General features: G+C 42.7%; 1 protein-coding gene across 8 annotated transcripts in view; it reads left to right on the forward strand.

The window, feature by feature from the left end:
• BBS9 (Bardet-Biedl syndrome 9) overlaps window positions 1-14,996 on the forward strand; it is a 573,789-nt gene that overhangs the window by 117,366 nt on the left and 441,427 nt on the right. For all 8 annotated transcript variants that reach the window (XM_019509032.1, XM_019509031.1, XM_019509030.1 and 5 more), the window contains one exon: window positions 986-1,167. In XM_019509032.1, the coding sequence (XP_019364577.1) occupies window positions 986-1,167 (182 nt within the window). The remainder of the gene's footprint in view (window positions 1-985; window positions 1,168-14,996) is intronic.

Genomic DNA, 14,996 nt, shown 5'->3' on the forward strand with positions numbered 1-14,996 from the left:
CATTTCAGGGCTGTGCTTTCTTAGCATGGTATTAAAAACAAAAACAGAAGAAAACTAAAACAACCCCCTGAAAGTTTATAATGCTCAACCATTTTAAAAGCAGGATAGAAACTAGTTTAGTGTTATCTTATACTAGCAGAAAATACTGTTCTTTATTTGATACAATTTGAGAAGTTTTCTGTCTACTTATGACAACTTTCAGATTAAGCAAAATGGGTGGCAGCTTTCATTTACTTGTTAGTTATTTAAAATAGGCAGTAGCTAGGGCAATCCCATCATTACCTTTTGGACTCAAAGAAAGGAAACTGTCAATGGGAGAAGGATAGGAACCAGGATGCGTCCTTTCTTCCCTGTGCATGTGGCCTTTCAGAATCAAATGGAAGGAGGAGGAGTTAGTTGGAGTCTACAGCTGGCATAGCAGTTGCATAAAGAGCCAAAGTTGAGACCTAGGAGACTGCTTACTGCAATTTTCACTGTTGACATCTTTGCACTGATTGGCTGCTTGTTCCAACAGGTGGTGCTTTCTGCTCCTTTCTTTCATCTATCCAACCCTTCCCCCCATGTCAATTAACCTCACTTGAAAGGATATAAATAACAAGGGAATCTGTGGAACTAATGTGTTGTCGGCCACAATTTTTTTTTCTTTCCTTATTATACTTCTTTCCAGTACTTGTGTCTGGCTTATTTATATTTAATAGTTCTTTTGGACTGGATTGTATAGTCTGTTTTTTCCAGGGCCTGGCTTATAGCCACTGCTTTAATAAACATAATTAAAAACAATAAAATGGGGATAACAATGTGAATATAAAAGAATTTTTCTCTCTTTGGTCAAATAATCAGGCAGAAACTTTAGGAAAAAATACAGTTAAAATGGCAGACGTTTTTGAATGGACAGCATGAAGAGCATCCATATTGAACTGTGTAATTGATGTAAAGGGTGTAACTTCCTAATGTCTTAATGAGCTTTTTGTCTCTCTTTATGTAGAGATATGAAAGGTCTAATAGTTACTCTCAGTGACAGTGGGCACCTTCAGTGTTCCTACCTTGGAACCGATCCTTCTGTGTTCCAGGCACCTAAAGTTGAATCTAGAGAAATAAACTATGAAGAGCTGGACAGAGAAATGAAAGAACTTCAGAAGATCATCAAGGAGGCCACAAAAACACAAGGTACGCTCACTCTTTACAGAGCTGTATAAAGTTGCCACGACTTTGCTCTTATTTAGTTAGGTCTTTTCCATACTTCAGAAAGTTACTATACTTTTAACATATTTACAGCCCATAGGGAATATACTATTTAATAAATTCCAGTTAAAGGTTTTTGTTGCTTCTTAATTATAGGTGAAGAAACAAAGCCATACACTCTGTGGCTCTTGGATGCATAGGGTATTATTGTTTTCATCATGCCTGCTGGAACTTGCAAGCATTCCACTATTCCAGATCACAGAGCATGCTTGTACTATCATTCAGAGAAAAAAATTGATAGTGTAGTTGTTTATTTAAAAAGTTGAGAAAATTTTAGTAATTTCACAAAAAATAGTTTAATGTACTTTTCAGGCTTCAGAAAGAGAACTTGGCAACATTTGTTTTATTTTTTATTTCAAATAGGGTCTTTACTTTCATGTAATTAACAAAAAATGAACTGTTTAAAGTAGCTTTTTGTTACTTTTAAAAAAAAAAGAGTAATACTTGAATATGGTAAAGGAGTTATCGGGTGTATTGCACCCTACTAAGTAAACAATTATTTCAAACTGGAATATACAGGTACTCAATTTGAACGTTTGCAAACTGTTATTTCCTGATTATATTATTCATTCAGTTTTTAAATAATATGATAGTCTTGCATGGCGAATCTCACAAGACTTAAGTTTTACTGGGGAATTGTGAAAAAGACAATTCTGTTAGGTGAAAGGCATTAATTTAAAACCCTGTCCTAGGAGCAGTTCAATATATTGTTAAAAATACATTAAAGAAACAGTTCCTGCTTTTTATGTGAAAATACATGTTAAAGCAAGTAGGAAAATAAAAGCAGGACACAAGCGGAAGCCAAAGAAAATAAGAAATAAAATCAGTCTTACTCCTTGGTATTTGCACAGGGCTGAATATATGCAGTTTGATTAAACTGGAGTTTGAAAATTGTATTTAATTTTTTGACCCTTACTACCAGCAGTGTTTTCTGCTTCTTTTGAAAATTATAAAGCCAGTAATCAGTTATTAAAGCTGTATGTGCTTCCCAAATTACAGTAAAGCAACTTGTATTTCTTACTGCAGATAGGAGGTCAGTGGACAGATACTTGTATTTGTTTTTTCAGCGCACATTATGCCAAGAACATGGGTGAAATAAAAGAGAGCGTGAAACCGCTACTCTGCTATTCTTTATTCCTTTTCTTATATAAATGTATATAAGATTTTACATGCGTGGATCTTTTGGAATTGATAAATTGCCTGTGATTTTTTTTTTAACATGAATTTTGAAATGAATGAGTTGTTTAATTTGTTCTGCAAATTCACAGTCATCTACAAACTGACTTCTTTCTGGGGAAAAAAAAAACATGTTAAGATTTTGAGTTAGATTGAATTAGTTCGAAATCTTAGTAAGGTTTTGAGTTAGTTGAAGTTTTTCAGAAAATCCCTTTTAAAACAGGAACCTTTATTTGGCATTACATAAATGCATTTCAGTTTTGGATTTTATAGGTTTATGTTATGTTTTTCCTCAAATTCTTAAAATAACTTGCAGCTGGGGCTAGTTGATTACCAAAACTCTAGAACACAGGTCACCATTGAGTTACTATCTAGATGGGTGGATCTGGGATTTTGAAAAGGGGGTGCAGATGGTGTGGTGCATCGACATTCAGTCTGAGATTGAAGCAAAAACCAATATAACTTTATTGGACCATGCATTATTTTGTTATATGTTAAGTATAGAACTGTACAGCTGGTCCAATAAACACATCACAAAATCCTTGCCTTAGGAACCGTAAGTAACAACATGACTGATTAAGATCTTTAAGGTGCGGGACTACGACTAGTATGGCAGGAGTGTAGTGAAGAAAGCAGCAGAGATGCATGGCTCTGGGAGGCCTTAAAATGAGCCTTTAAAGACAGGCCAAGGCTTTTACTGCTGCAGTTCTCTGTGCTGCTGTAGGGGGGTTGTGGCACTGAGCTGGCCCTGCGTGAAGAACTGAATTCTACACAGCATAGCTCAGGACAAGGTAATGCTTAACTCATTCTGGGCTGGGTATTGTGCTCCCTTATTGCAGCAGCCTTGTCAGCTGGTGGAAGAGAGGGGAGAGAGGGGGGAAGGACAGGAAGGATGGATGGGATTTTCTCCACCTACCCTAGCTCCATGCCATTTAACCCATTTCCTGATGGCTCTGGTGCCAGCAGTTTGCTACTTCACTGAAGCATCTTTACTGGACAGGTAGAAGGAGGAGGCGATAGGACTTTCTCCCAGAGCAGTGTGTGCCCTGGATCTCAGGAGCCCAGGCTTTGGTGCAAGCAGTTTGCTGCTACCTATGGCAGCAGCTAGGCTTGTTGGCCACCAGAAGGAGAATGGGTCTGTCCACTGATGCAGTGCAGTGCAGTGCCCTGGCACCCAGGAGCCTGTCTTAGGACTCACCCTGCTTTTGCCATTCCCTGCTTGCTGGCAGCAGCATTCCTGGCCATGTAGAGGAGATGGGGAAGAGGGGATGGGACTTTCCTCATCTGCCCTAGCTCCTGGAAGCCCAAATTAGGGGTCCACACCACTTACCCATTCCTTGTTGACTCTGGTGGTAGAAATGCATTCCTTCATCATAGGAGTTGTGCTGGTCAGGTGGAAGGGGGAAGAGGGAATGGGACTTTTCCTGGAGCAACATGTGCTCAGGAGCCCAGCTGCCCCCATTCTCTGCTGGCTTCAGTGCAGGTAGTTTGCTAAGGCAGCTGCTGTGTTGTCAGGGCCACATGAAGGGGAGGAGCAGAAGCAGCAGGGCCTTGTCTTTGAGGAGTCTGGCTTATGGCTCTGCACAGTTTACCTGTACCCCAGCCTCTTTTAATCTCCCCATCTGGCTTCTGTGGGGCTTCTCTTTGCTGTTTTGCTTCTCCAGCCTCCAGCAGGTCAGGCTTCCTCAGTGCAGCTGCTGAGAGAGTGAAGAAGGAATCAAAGTGGGGTGCATCCACACCAGTGCAACCCCTCTGGATCCTACCCTTGGCTAATTATATAATCTTTAAGCCAAACTGAACGATTAGACTTCTGTCTGTGGTTTTCTGTGACTAAGGGTCTTAAAATCCATAATGACATGTCTCCTTATAAAGAGGATTTTTCATGTTTAAGTTCAACATCTACATATGGAAGGTATGTAGGATTAGATCATTTAAAAATGTAGATCAGCTTTTTCCATGAAAGTGTTTTCCTTTTGTCCAGCAGCAAACATTACGTTGTTGAAATTTAAGTGTTTTATTTATTTTTGACTCAAAGGCTTTACATTTTAAGCTGATGAAAATTTTTTTCACTATCATGTTATTTCCTTAACTGTTACATGATAACCATCTGGATGGTTCAGGTGATAGAGAGAGAGCCTTTTACATCTAGGGAACCAGTTCAAATTAGCACCCCCACTGTGATAGAAAGTTAATTCCATCTGCCCATTATGTTCTGGATTTGTGGTCCCAGTCCAGGTTTTTGTGTTTTTGTTTTTTTATACTCTATTTTTTATTCAGGCAAGTATAGAAACAAAGCTCCAATGCTGAAGTAATACACAGGAATTGCATGAGGTTGGGTTTACATATTTACAAAAGAAATAATATACAAGAATAACTTATATCATCATTAATGTAATGTTTATATATTATAATATTCAAACAATCTGGCTCAAGACACTGGCTTGCTGGCTGGCAAATATATACCCCCCACATATTTACTCAAATCTAAGATGACCACATAATAATTAGATTCTATAGATTGAAAATTTATAAATTTGTTATAATTTTCCATGTATAGAATATAATTATTGGGGGCATTGTCTTTCATCCATCTTTCCCACCACTGTGGGGGGCAGGTAATATGGAGAGGTCAAACAACTTGCTACCTGCTTGCATATGCCCCCCTCTAGTCTTGAGCCCCACCTTCCCCCTCTGCCTTTGGTCCCCCTTCTTCCCTTCCCTCCCAGCATCTGTTCCCCCCCACCTCCCACCCTGATCTGTGCCAGCAGGCTCTGTCTTCATTGTAGTCTGGGGCACTGAGCACAGCCCTAGGCCAGTCTCCATAGCAGCTGTGTAGGCTGCACTGCTGCTACAGCACCAGGCTAGGTCGATGCTCAGCTGTAATGTGGGTGGAGCCTGCTGGCATGGAGTAAGGATAAGGCGAGGGGGCAAGAAGAGGGGGAGGCAGGGGAGCAGAGACTGTGTGGTGGTAGGGGGGAGATGGTGGGGTTCAGAAACAGCTGCAGGGGGTAGGGGATGGGACAGCGGCTGCAGTTACGGCCCGGACCCCGGGTAGTGGTTGAAGCCCAAACCACAGCAGGTACCTGCATTCCTCCTCCCCCACACTTGCCTTTGTACTCAATTCTAATGCAAGTGGCCTTTCTCCCATGTTAAATATGGGGAAAGCCTTATCTTAAAATCCAGTAAACTTGGTTGGGAGAGGGGGTGGTTATAATATATTATAAAATAAAAGTGGTAACTGACTTCACCTTTTACATTATCAGAAAATAAGAAAATAAAGCATATCTAGGTTATGTTTAATCTACTTTATATACCTACAATGCTGTTTTGGTTTCTATGCTTCTTTAATGCATTATTGCTTTAAAATTAACTTTATTTACTAAAGCTTCCCCCCTTCCCCTCCATTATTTACCTAGTTCAATTTCCCTCCTATTTGGATCACCAAGTGATCATTATTTCTGTACCCTTATCCCTTTCCTAAAATGTAGAGAATTCACCCTTAGATGGAAAGACACATTCAATCCCTCCATACCTGACTAGTGAGCTCCTTCATGAGAACTTCCTGACTTCAACTCTAGGGGAGTTATGCCACTATATTACTGTATTTTCTCAATATACAAACACAATCCTATTTTGGGAAGATCCCAAAAATAAAAAATAATCTTATGGAGTATAATTAAGTATAAGAGGTCTTGGATCTCCAGGGCTGGGAGCCAGGGGCTGGAGGCTGTACACCAGGGCCTAGTCTACCATGTTGGTGCTAGGTGCAGGTCCAGGTATTGGGGTGCAGGTCTAGGTATTTGACAGTGGGGACTTGGGAAGAGAAAGAGCTTTAATTGCGTGGCTCCCAGAGCTGTGATAATTAGTGCTGCCATCATCCTGTCTCCCCTGCCCCCAAACTGCTGGATGCATGAGAAGTCCTTTTCTTCACATATAAACCATGCCCCAATTATGCCCAGCTGGTTTTGGGGGAAAGATGCAGGTTATGTGAGACAAAATATAGTATAGTTTGTTTCTACTTTCTGAAGGGAGTTTTGTAGAGCCATATTTCAGGATTCCCCCAGTCTCTTCCCAGGTTACTCTATATACTCCTTCTCACCCCTTTGCCTTCTGCTTTTAGTCTTGGAGTATATCTTTATTTCCCCATTTTCCTACTTTATTTCTGTTCCTAGCATTGCTGTTTTATTTTATATTTCCTGCCTTGTGATATTCTGCTTTCCATTCTTTTTCTTTTCTTCTCCCTCATGCTTTTACTGAGTCCTACTCAAATCCTTTGGAATATTCCTAGTTTTGTGACTTCCAGACTCTTTGTCCTTGTACTTTGGTATCCTTTTGTCTCCTGGACTTAACAGTTGGCCTTTTAGTATTATGTTAGTTTCTTGCGGTCTGTGTTCGTCTCAGGCTAAGACTTCAGGGTGTTTTCCATTAAGTTTAGTTTCTCATGGATTTGAAAGTTGTTTTCTCTCTTTTCTAATGGACTGCTCTTTTTGATGTGCAAAGGTAAGTTTAAAAAAACCCCATATATATCTTCTACCTACTTCTCTGAGAGATGCTGTAATTTCATGACGCTTCTTCCTTCTCCTTAACGTTGCCTGTGATGAATCTTGAAACACCACCTCCTACACATGTGCATTGAGCGTGCTGTGATGTGCTGGAAATCCAGCACGTTGGAACAGACTCAATTAATTGAGTCTGCTGGAGTACAGAAACTGATGCGCTCAAGCAGCCTCGTGTGTCACCACTGACAGAATGGCGGCAGTGTGCTTTGAAATAAAACACATTTGATGAGCATCAGTTCAGGGCACCCCACCGCCATTTTTTCAGTGTGGGGATGCACGGTGACACTGTTGCATGTGATGCACAGGAGCTTTTAATTAGTGTGACTTGTTAATTAAAAGTGTCTGGCGCTGCATTTTTTACCACACGAGAAAGTGCCCTTGTATTTTATATCCTCCCAGGGTAGGATCAGGAGTTTATCTAAGGTTCTTCAGAATCTGCTGCTTTTGTTCAGAACAGGGTAGTAGTATGTCATTTGTTTTATTTGAATTGCTGGGGTGGTTGGGAGGGGTGGAGGGAGTGTAGAGAGCTGTGTGTGCTTGGTCTACAAGGACTATTGCCTCTTTTTAAGCTGCAGGAAGTAGTGAAATGCCTGCTTTAACTATTCTGCTGTATCTCTTTTCCACACCTTCTGGGAGTTCTTTTATTCTTATTTCTTTTCTCACTATATTCTATGATCTCAGTTTTCTCTGCAAGCTCCTTATCTCCCCCCACCCCAATTATCTTAATTTTTATTTTGAAGTTTTACTGCTGACTGCAGGTTTTCCTCTGCTTTATCTCCTGGCCTGTGAACCTGTTTTGTTTCTCTGCTTTATTTTATTAAACTGTGCTTCTGTAGAGGATTTTAAAATGCCATTCTGAGATTAACTCACCTAAAGTCCTCTCTGGTCAAAGGGGCTTTTTTTCCTTTGTCCTATGCTTTGCCTGTTATGCTTTCCCCTGTGGCAGTCATCTTTGATTCAGCAGACGTTGTGTGTTGTTTCAAATGAGGATCCTCCAGTGAGAGTCTTCTGGGGAAGTAGCTTTTCAAATTAATCCTTTTACATAGGAGAAATGCCTTTTCAGAGTCGAGGGGAGAGGTTGGTCAGGAATCATGTTTTTTTGTGGATTATGCTGTTTCTCCCATGGAGGTCTAGCTTCAGGCAGCCATCTGCTCCAATTACATCATGTGACCCTCCCTAAGTCCAGTTTCTAATGCAAAGGTAACAAGTTTTGTCATAGGTAATTGGCACCAGGAAGCAAGTCAGTCAGCTAAAGGAATAAACAGTTTTCTTGTCTTGTGACCACTTGTACAACCAAGTTTAAATAATGTTGGTAGGAAAGGTAGGAAAACATTAGGGAAATTTCCAAATGTTGTATTTTTTATTTTGTAGATGGAAAGGGCTCCCATATGACCTCTTCCATACTCATCCAAAAATGAAAAAGAAAAGAAGTTAGTGGTGAAATGCATGTCAGAGCTGATAAAACGGTGGTGACGCTTTTGAACTAAACTTGGAGGTGCTTTGGTTCAAAAGTTCGCTACCGCCACTTTCTATGCGCTGATGCATACTTTGCCACGTGTACAACTGCACACAGTGCAGTGCAGTTTGCTTCAGCTTGTGTGTGGAGTTGACTTGATTAGTCGAGTCTGCTCCAGTGGCGGATCTCCCATGTGTCGCTGGAAAAAAAAAAGTGTATAAATGCCCAAGGTGTTAAATTTTCAGAGTTGTTGTCAATGAGCCTTCTTTGGGGCCACTGGCTGAAATACTTCTAACTATAAGATGGGGGAAGAATATCCAAGTAAAGGGATCCAGGCTTAAGTAAATGGATGTTATTTTGATTTCTAGCATTGCTGTTGCAGTTTCTGGTACACTTTTTTTCTTTGTTTCAAAATGTGATAAATAATAACATTTATTTAATGTCTACTCAATAACTTAGTGGTGTGTGAATGTTTATAAATTTCTTTTCACAATCCTCTTAACATATTGGCATATTGTTTTTTAAATTAAGAATTTGTAGTTCATAAACTGCAGCGTGCCCGCAGTGAAATACTGTTGGGCTTCACGGTGTCATAGGAAAGTAGGGCTGAAAGGAACCTCAGGGGGTCATCTAGTCAGGGCCCCCTGCTTAAAGCAGGATCATTCCAGGGTAAAACATCTCACCCAAATGTCTGTCTAACCTTGTCTTGAAAGTTGCCAGGAATGGAGATTCCACAGTTTCTCTAGGTAGCCTGCTCCAATGCTTGACAACCCTCATAGTCAGAAAGATCAACCTAAATTTCCTCTGCTGCAGTTTCCTAGTCCTGTCCCTTGCAGTCATAGAGAAGGGACATCTCCATCTTCTTCATAATCACCCTTCAGGTATTTGAAGACTGTTATTAAATCCTCCTTCAGCCTTCTCTTCCCCAGACTAAATAACCTGATCACTTTTGGTTTTTCCTCATAAGTCATGCTTCCCAGACTTACAATAATTTTTGTCATTCTCTTCTGAACTCTTCCCAATCTCTCTACATCCTTCTTGAAGTGTGGGGCCTAGAACTGGACATAGTACTCCAGGTGATTCCTCACCTGTGTTCAATGTACTGGAAAAATCACTTCCTTTGCTTTACAAGCAACACTTCTGTTAATATAACCTGGTATGCTGTTGGGTTTTATTTCAAAAGTGTACTGTTGGTTCATATTCAGTTTGTCGGCAGTAGTAATCTCTAGGTCCTTCTCTGCAGTACCGTAGCCTTGCAGTACCGTAACCTGTTCCCAAGTGCAGGACTTTGCACTGGTCCTTGTTGATTTTCATCTGATTGATCACTGACTATTTTTCCAGTCTATCCAGGTCATTCAGGATACAAGTCCTATTCTCCAGAATGTCTGTAGCTACACCTGAATGGCTGTCATCCAGGAATTTACTAAGCATGCACGCAATCTCATTGTTCAGATCTAGGGTTGGTTATTTAAATGGATCAAATAAAGCTTGGTCAATTTACCACTCAAATATTGGTAAAATTATTTTTTAAAAATTGCCAATAGGTCCAAATAATACACAGGAAAAGCACAAATTTTTCATTAAGAAACGTGTCAAAAACAATAAAGATAATATTTCTGTCAAGGAAACGTAAAAAAAAAGTAGGGTTTTTTGTAAAATTGCTACAATCTTTGGTCAAAAAATATGCAGTCAGCTGACTGGTCAATTGACAATATTTGACTGGTCAATTGACTGGCTTGCCAGCCCTGCTCAAATCATTGCAGATGTTGAAAAATATCCTACCCTGAGGAACCTCACTTGTTACCTCCTCCCAACTAGAATTTGAGCCACTAGTGTCTATCATTGAACTATTCATTGAACATGATCCAAATAATTGTATATCCACTTTAAACTATGATACTCTAATCTTCATTTCAAACCTGTATTTCTTGTAATCTTTATGTTTATATAGTACACAGAACTCTGCTTGATAGGAGATAGTTAACTTTATGCTGGGGATGTCACTACTGATGTCTACATTTTTGCTGCTGGTTCTTCCCTTGCTCGTCACATCTAAATGGGGTTGCTGTTATGGATCCTGGCTATCTTCCAGCTTTGGTTTTACCTATCTTCTTCCAACTCCTTCTTTCTCATGTCCCTTTTCACTGTATCTTTCTATCTCATCTTTGGTTTTCCTCTTAGAATCATAGAATGTTAGAAAATTAAGGTTGGAAGGGACCTTGGGAGGTCATTTAGTCTAACCCCCTGCTCAAAGTAGGACCGTGCCCAACTAAATAATCCCAGCCAAAGCATTGTCTAGCCAGGTCTTAAAAACCTCCAAGGATGGAGATTCCACCACCTCTCTGGGTAACCTGTGCCAGTGTTTTACTATCTTCTTAGGAGAATATTCTTCCTAATATCTAACCTAAACTTCCCTTGCTGCAAATTGAGATCATTTCTCCTTGTTCTGTCATCTGCCACAACTGAGAAAGGTGTAACTCCATCCAATTTCAAGCCTCACTTTTAGGTAGTTGAAGGTTGCTATGAAATCCCATCTCAGTCTTCTCTTCTCCAAACTAAATAAGCCCAGTTTCCTCAGCTTCTCTTCAGAAGTCATGTGTCCCAGCTCCCTCATCACTTTTGTTGCCTTCCGCTGGGCTCTCTCCAATTTGTCCACATCCTTTCCGTAGTGGGGGCCCCAAAACTGAACCACAGTACTCCAGATGTGGCCTCACCAGAGGGGAATAATCACTTCCCTTGACCTGCTGGCTACATACCTACCAATGCAGCCCAGTATGCTGTTAGCGTTCTTTGCATCAAGGGCACACTGTTGACTCATCTTCAGCTTATTGTCCACTGTAACCCCCGGGTCCTTTTCTGCAGAACTGCTGCCCAGCCAGCCAGGCCCCAGCCTGTAGTGGTGTGTGGGATTGTTCTGTCCCAGGTGCAGGACTTTGCACTTGTCCTTGTTGAATCTCATGAGATTTCTTTTGCCCCAATCCACCAGTTTGTCCAGGTCACTCTGAATCCTAGCCCTGTCCTCCAGCGTATCTACTGTTTCCCTCAGCTTGGTGTCATTTGCAGACTTGCTGAGGGTGCACTCTATGCTGTCTTCCAGGTCATTGATGAAGACGTTGAACAAAACCGGCTCCTGGATTGACCCCTGGGGCACTCCACTTGATACTGTCTGCCAAGTAGACATTAAGCCATTGATTACTATCCTCTGAGCCTGATGCTCCAGCCAGTTTTCTATCCACCTTACAGTCCATTCATCCAGCCCATTCTTCCTTAGCTTGCCTGCAAGAATGTTGTGGGAGACTGTATATTAAAAGCCTTGCAAAAATTGAGGTATACCACATGCACTGGTCTCCCCGCATCCAGAAAGCCACCCGTCTCATAGAAGGCAGTCAGGTTGCTCAGGCATGACTTGCCCTTGGTGAATCCATCCTGACTGGTCCTAATCACCTTTTTCTCTTCAAAGTGCTTAGAAATGGATTCTTTGAGGATGTACTCCATGATTTTTCCAGGGACTGAGGTGAGACTAACTAGTTTGTAGTTCCCTGGGTCCTCTTTTTTTCTTAAATATGAGCACTGTATGTTTGCCCTTTTCCAGTCATCTGGGACCTCTCTTGATTGCCATGCTTTTTCAGAGATGATGGCCAGCAGCTCTTCAGTCTCATCAGCCAACTCCCTCAGCACCCTTGGGTGTATCCCATCTGGCCCCATGGACTTCTAGATGTCCAGCTTTTCTAAATACTCCCTAAATTGTTCCTTTCCTGTTGTTGACTGCTCACCTCCTCCCCCAGCTGGACTACCAGGTACAGTAGTTTGGGAGCTGACCTTGCCTATGAAGACTGAGGTGAAAAAGAAATTGAGCACTTGAGCCTTTTCCGCATTTTCTGTCACAAGGTTGCCTCCCCCATTCAGTAAGGGACCCACACTTTCCCGATCTTCCTCTTGCTACTGACATACTTGTGGAAACCCTTGTTGTTACCCTTCACATCCCTTGCTAACTACAACTCCAGTTGCGCTTTGGCCTTCCTGGCTTAATGCCTGCATGCCCGAGCAATGCTCTTATACTCCTCCCTAGTTATTTGTCCACGTTTTCACTTCTTATAAGCTTCCTTTTTGGTATTTAGTTTGGTGAAGAGTTCCCTGCTAAGCCAAGTTGGTCTTGTGTCATACTTGCTAGTTTTCCTGTAAACTGGGATGGTTTGTTCCTGCACTCTCAGCAAGGCTTTTTTAAAGTACAGCCGCTCTCCTGGACTTCTCTCCCCCTCAGACTGGGTTGCCAAGGGATCCTGCCCATGAATATCCTGAGTGAGTCAAAGTCTGCTTTTCTGAAGTCCAGGGTCCTTTGTTGCTCTCCATCCTTCCTTTCCTTAGGATCCTGAACTTCATCATCTTGTGATCACTGCTGCCCAAGTTGCTATCCACTACTACATTCCCCACCAATTCATCCCTGTTTGTGAGCAGCAGGTCAAGAAGAGCATGGCCCCGAGTTGGCCGCTCTAGCACTTGCACCAGGAAGTTGTCCCCAACACTCTCCAAAAACTTCCTGGATTGCTTGTGCACTGCTGTATTGTCAAGGTAATTGAAGTCCCCCCTGAAAACCAGGGCTTGTGATTGGAAAATTTCTGCTAGCTGGCTGAAGAAAGCCTCATCCACTACTTTCTCCTGGTCTGGCGGTCTGTAGCAGACATTCACTATAACATCACCCTTGTTGCTCTCCCCTCTAACCCTCATCCAAAGACTTTCAACAGGCCTATCTCCAGTTTCATACTGGAGCTCTGAGCAATCATATGGTTCTTTTATATAAAAGTGCAACTTCTTCTGTTTTTCTTCTTGCCTGTTCTTCCTGAACAGTTTGTACCCATCGATGACAGTGCTGCAGTCATGTGAACTATCCCACCAAGTCTCTATTATTCTAATCATGTCATAGTTCTCTGACTGTGTGAGGACTTCCAATTCTTCCTGCTGGTTTCCCAGGCTCCATGCATCCATGTGCAGGCACCTAAGGTAACTGGTCAATTGCCCTGATTTCTCAGAAAGTATGAGAACACCTACGCTGTTGTCCCCCCTCCTGCTTGCTCTTTTTCAAGGTTTCCCACTTACCTCAGGGCTTTGGTTTCCTCCCTGGCAAACCTATTTTAAAGCCCTTTTCACTAGGTTAGTGAGCCTGTCTGCAAAGATGCTCATCCCTCTCTTTGTCAGGTGGATCCCATCCCTTCTCAGCAATCCGTGTTCTTGGAACATCTAACGGTCGAAGAAGCTAAAGCCTTGCTTTTGACACCACCTGTGCAGCCAGGTATTGATCTACAGGATGCACCCATTCCTACCCGGGCCCTTTCCCTTGAATGGAGAACATCTCCTGAGCCCCAGACCCCTTCACCCTTGCACCCAGAGCCCCGTAGTTTTTATCTGCTCAGGGTCTCCCCTGGCAGTATCATCGGTGCCCACATGGATGAGCAACATGGGGTAATAGTCAGAGTCTTGGTATAACGTTTTGGATCTGGGCTCCAGGCAAGCAGCTCACTTCCCAAGACAACAGGTTAGGTCGGCAGATGGCTCCCTCCATCCTCTGCAGAAGAGAGTCTCCAAACAGCACCACCCATCACTTCTTCTTAGTGGTAGTAGTCTCAGTCATTCCCACCTTGGTGATACTTGGCCTGTCCTCCTCCAGCAGTGGAGCATGTTCCTCTTCCCTTTCTGTAGCCAGGGCAGCATATCTGTTCTCCAAACAAATGGGTGGAGGTGAAGATTTATGCTTGCTGCCAGGTCACAAGTTTCCAGCTTCCACCCTCCTGGGAGTCTGTCCTTTCTCTTGACTAGTGCTGCTTCTGGCAGTTCTTCCTCAGTGCTGGAGGTCTCCAGCATCAAATCAATGAAGTCCTCATGGTGGAGGATGCTTCAGAGCCTCACCACCTCCTCCTGTAGCTTTCTTGCCTGTTCCCTGAGAGACACCACCAGGAGGCACCGCTCACACCACAGGTGCCCTCCAACCTGGTTGTCATTGGAAAGAACCTGCAAGCCACAGTCCCCACAGAGCCAAACCCAGACCTGGGTGGAAGCCTCAATGGTGAGTGGTCTTGCCTAGATAGAAACCTCACAGGTGCAAGCAGAGGGAATGGCTGGGGCTCTGTCATTGTAACGTCCTCCAGCCATTTCCCTGGGACTCTTAATTTGCCTTTTCTTTCTGCCTGCCCTTCTTCCAAGTACACCTTCTCTAGAGAGCTGTCCTGGAAGCTGGCCTGTTTACTGCTCATTGGCCCCCAAAAGTTCCTTTTTTCCTGCTTCCTCACATCAAGCTGAAAGGCTGTCCCCTCAAAAGGGATTGGGGAAGGGGGGGCAAACTGACTTGCGAACTGACCTGTGAACTGCCTACCCTATTTGCAGCCCCTGTTTGCTGGCTCCCTGGTTGCTCAGGGAGTCTCCTTTTATACCCTGCTGAGCCTGGACTGGCTCCGCTTTGTTAGGGCTTCTGTCAGGCCTAGGCAGCTATTACTCATCATTGAGCAATCACTTAACTAGCAGTATTCCCAGCTTCTCAGAGCACATGCCCCAAACACACACAGCCCACCAAA

Source organism: Gavialis gangeticus, unplaced genomic scaffold (assembly GCF_001723915.1).
Source record: "Gavialis gangeticus isolate Ggan-Ray unplaced genomic scaffold, GavGan_comp1, whole genome shotgun sequence".
NCBI classification, from domain to species: domain Eukaryota; kingdom Metazoa; phylum Chordata; order Crocodylia; family Gavialidae; genus Gavialis; species Gavialis gangeticus.